The 5,075-nt window shown below is 28.8% G+C and overlaps 1 protein-coding gene across 6 annotated transcripts in view; it reads left to right on the forward strand.

Annotated features, from left to right (window-relative positions):
- LOC108688755 (probable nuclear hormone receptor HR3) overlaps positions 1-5,075 on the forward strand; it is an 87,222-nt gene that overhangs the window by 81,749 nt on the left and 398 nt on the right. For all 6 annotated transcript variants that reach the window (XM_018195126.1, XM_018195130.1, XM_018195129.1 and 3 more), the window contains one exon: positions 316-659. In XM_018195126.1, the coding sequence (XP_018050615.1) occupies positions 316-575 (260 nt within the window). In that variant the 3' untranslated portion in view covers positions 576-659. The remainder of the gene's footprint in view (positions 1-315; positions 660-5,075) is intronic.

Raw genomic sequence — 5,075 nt, forward strand, 5'->3', positions numbered from 1 at the left:
TATATATATATATATATATATAGTTCATTGTATACTTTATTTTATCAATATTTATCATTTCTTTACATTTTACTCAGTAGTTATTAATTTATTATTTGTTATATTCAGACTGAAAGAAAATTGTGTTTACTCCCAGATAATTTATAAAAATTTCTGACTTATATTACTTATATAGCATTTTTTCCGATGAAACGTCTATAAAGTTGAATTCTATGGATTAAAAAAGAGATTAACAAGAGAAAAAGAATTTCATATTTTTACCTTCATTATTATTCAAACATGCAATAGTTGACTGACTTATAATACTTTACACAGATCGACCGGGACTGAAATGCCTGGGAGACATCAATAGGCTGTCGCAGGCGGTGATCAGAGCGTTAAGGTCAGAACTAGATCGGAACCATGTGACGCCGATTAAGGGCGATGTGACCGTATGCGACGCAATTCTCGCGAAGATACCGCAGCTACGGGAGATCTCACTGCTGCACATGGACGCGCTGGCGAAGTTCAAGCGGTCGCAACCGCACCTCGAGTTCCCGGCCCTCCACAAGGAGCTCTTCAGTGTCGATAGCTGAACGAGCGACACGGCGCGGAACGTCGTCCCGGCGCTGCCGAGCAGACAGGAGCGCGAATAGCGTCTCAGACCTTGCTCGGTCAAGGTGAGTCCGACCGTCCCGGAAGAGAGATACTCGACGATCTCATGGCCCGGGGAACCGGAAGTGGCGACGCTTTCTAGGAAGAATCCGCGAGCCGGCTCGGATGAGAACGATCTCGATGATGAAAGACGAGGTAACATGAGTGTCAACAAATCGATCGATCGTGTCGACGGTCCGTTTCGTCGCGAAATGAAAAAGGTTATTGCTTGTATCGAGAACAAAGGGACAGAAGCAATGCGAATTATGGCAATCGTTTACATTACATTAGCTTCGAGTCTGCGGATCGGAGATTCGTGCTTTTAACTCTATTAAGACAACTATTTTTAAGACGATTTATTAAGCACAGGTACTCGGAGAAGTGAGGAACGATGTCAGAATGCTTATCCGGATTCCGCGATTTAAGTTGTAATCACCTCTTACATCTAGCATTAAATGTGGTTTTATAGTTCTCAACTAATGAATATAATGAATGCGATTCTTGTATTAAATAAATAAATAAATAGCATTTAAATATCAGTATATCAAATGAGAAAATGCAACTATAGTTTTTAGAATGATTAAATTAGAAATTTCTTTAAAATAATTTTAAATTATTTCACTTTATTTCGTTCGATGAAATACATAAAAGTGATAAATTTAACGCACAAAATAAAAATTTTAATAATTTTAAAACTAATGATTAGAAATATAAAATTGATATTGATAATTATAAATTACTGTTATGAAGATTTTTTAAATATATGAAACTATAAAAATATGTTTTAAAATCTAAATGAAGATTTACGAATGTATTCCCGGTAAAAAATTTTTCATGTTATTGTAAATAAAGAATATATGTATACCTATATAGGTGTGTGTGTGTGTGTGTGTGTGTGTGTGTGTGTGGGTGTGGGTGGGTGTGTGTGTGTGTGTGTGTGTGTGTGTGTGTATGTGTGTGTATATTCATGCATGAACAATTTTTTATCGAGTTCTTTTATATGTTATATGTTTTACATATGTGAGATAAAATTATTTTTAATAATCAGTGATAATAGTCGCATAAATTTTGTTGATTTTAAAGCTGGTTCTCTCGTGGCGTCATATTAGTTGTATAACATTAGATAATTGTTATGTACATATACAGCGTTATTTCTTAATAGTCTCTTAAAAACAAAACTATTTCGTAATCCTGTAAAATATGTTAATATACAAACAAAATAATTTCTGAAATAACGCAGCGATTTTTGACAGCTGAGAAATGTGCTACTTTAGGAATTATGTATTAATTTAGAAATTATTTTACACTTCTACGTGACGTATCTCAGTTAGGATAGATGTCTCAGTTTATTGTCTATTTTGCAGACTTCAGGATTACGAAATTATTATGCTTTTAAGGGTAAATTATGAATTAAAACTGTACATAATAAGTAATCTGTCGTCACATAATCAATAGCGCCTTGAGGTAACCTTAAGCAAATAATTTTTCAGTTTGCGTGATATTAAAAAGAATATGTCTTTTATTTTATCAAAATTAAGTTTAAATAAAATCGTTAAAATACAAGCGGGCTTGTACTTGAAAAATTATGATATAATCACTGAAAAAGATAAATAAAATTTCTAAATATTATTTCAAGATGATCAACAATGAGATGCACAATATAGAAGAACTGTTTATAGTTTCTGTATCTATTTCATGTTATATTTATTTAATTATGTAAAATTATGCTGCAGATTAAGAGATATAAAATAAATAAAAATACATTTTACACACATTTTACACACTACGATTTGTTAAAATTTTTTTATTTTATTACGAATTAATATTGCATATAAGGGATAAGAAACATACAAAAGAATCTAAATACTTTTTTTGTTAAAAATTAGCATTTCTAATTTTTTCAAATTGATGTGTAATACGCGCGTAAAATATTTATTCTTAATACATTGTCATATACACACAAAGGTACACGAAAAGGTTAAATTTTAAGCTATCAATATACTTTTTCATTGCATAAATAAAAATTGCTTGATATCGTTTCTTTTACATAATCGCTTGTCCGAGTATCAACATGTTGAATATTCGGGAGCCTTATATCGTTATATTGTATATAAGATTTTTCTTATTGTTTAAATTGCAAAGAAGAGAAAAAGAATCTTTATAACATAACAAATGTAAATGAACTCCCGATTGTATGAATTTTTTAATAATATTTTAACTCGTCAAATGGATATGACATAATAAATAATAATACGTAATATGCATGGTTTAACCCTTTAATTGCGGTAAATTGTATTTGTTTAATATTTTATTGTATTTGTGTAAAAGATATAAAAAATTCTTGGTTAAATTTATCGTATTTGTGAACTCATATGTTGTGAAAAATTTTGATCAGTTATAATAATAATAAAACTTGATTAGTTATAAATGTTATTTGTACAATACAAGTTATAATTTATATGTACAATACAAGATTATAATTTATATCTGTTATAGTTTATCATAATTAATAACTTAATTATTGCTTGTGGCGTAATGAATCGAAAACCGTAAATAAGAACTCAATACTGCCGTTAAAAGGGTTTAAACTGATGATTTAGAAAATCATAATTTGTAAATATGCTTATACGGTTACCAACAATCTGATTCAAAAGCAGATTGATTCTATTTCTCCTTCTGAAACGTCCTTAAATCTTTGATTCTCTAAAAAGTGATAAAAATGATTTATCAGTTAATTGACTTTCATAGTTTATAGTATATCAATTTTCTTTAAATCAAATATCTTTTACAAATGTTAGATCTTAAACAATATTGGACGTCCTGAATGAGAAATCAAAGTATAATAACAACGGATAAATATGATTGTAGTTGAATCAGAATTTAATAGAAGAACTTTACAAAATCAATTCAATCAATTAATTTTTTATTAACTTTATATCAATCTACTGCATCAATCTCTTTTAAATGTTAAAAAAATATTATATTATTTGTGAACTTTCTCGAAAATATAAATTTTTAATTTGGATCTGATTCATTCTTCACAATCTCTTTCATCCGATTGCTCTAAATCAGGTGGCTCGAATTTCAACCGATCAGTCTACCGGATAACATCCTATTAACCGTAATATATACTAATTTATTTGTTAATAAACGTTAGATTTTGCCTCAATTTTAATTACTATGTTAAACCTATACGTCTATATGTATTTTAAGATGTTTGTTGTTTATAATGACGAAGTATTAACGTGTTCGAATTCGAAAATTGTGAATAATTCGTAAGCATGCGTAACTATAAGAGGTACGCAGGATAAGTTTGTTTTAATGTCGATGAAAGTGTGGACGTTTCATAATCAATGATTAGATTTCAAGCTGCAGGATGTTCCAAAGAAGTATATATCGATAACAAGATTTTTTATCTTATCATTAAAATTTTTTTCTGCAAAACTTAATTACGATTTTTAATTTATAGTTTTAATGTCAAGTCCATTTTCTGTTAAAATTAATTTTTATAAAATTTATAAATGAACAAAATAGTTTGCATTTAATTTTAAATATTTTAAGAAAAATGTAATTAAATATAATTCTTTGCGATTGTGATATCTTTTTGGGACGTTTTGTATTTTTTGCTTGCATAATAAAATTATGTTAAATTATCTTATTTGTTATGCCAATTATAGAAAATGATATTATCGTACAAATTAGTCTTAATCAAACTGAATGTCCGGTAGGCTTTTAAATGTATGTCACGATGGACCGTCTTAGATAAAAGTATCGAATGATGCCTCTCTTGAAAGACAACCCAATTGGTTGCCTCACTCTGATGATTCTTCCTAGGAAACGTCAAGCTAAACACGCTTAAGGTAAATCTAGGAAAGTAATACGCGAAGAATCACGAAGAAGAAAACACATCGAGATTGGAACGCTGGTACATGGCCTCGCTAATCGTTGACAGATACTTTGAGAATTTTATTGCAAATAGAAGAACTTTGTTATCTAATTTTTAAATTAGAGAATTTTTCTATTTAATAAAATGAGGAAAATTAGAAAATTTATTGCGCGAATAATAACAAGTTTAGAGCATACATACTTTCGAATGTAAATTTTAAGGTGATGAAAAATAAAACATATATGCGGTTCTCTTTATCGTTAAAAGAAATACGCATTTATATAAACGTTTACAATGAATTTTTAAGTTTTGACATTAAATATGATGATATTGTATCTTTCACAGTTAAAAGAAGTGCATAATAAATAATAAGTATAGCTTGTTAATGTATAATAAAAAGTGAAAATAAAAAGTAGTTAGTGAAATGAATAGCATCTGCTACAAATCCAAATTTTAATTTTGTTTTATTTATTTTTTTTTATAGTCATGGAATCAGCAATATACTTCATTTATTGCATTCTTTTACTACATATTATGGTATAATATGTTCAAAATT

The sequence above is a fragment of the Atta colombica genome, unplaced genomic scaffold, assembly GCF_001594045.1.
Source record: "Atta colombica isolate Treedump-2 unplaced genomic scaffold, Acol1.0 scaffold238, whole genome shotgun sequence".
Classification (NCBI taxonomy): domain Eukaryota; kingdom Metazoa; phylum Arthropoda; class Insecta; order Hymenoptera; family Formicidae; genus Atta; species Atta colombica.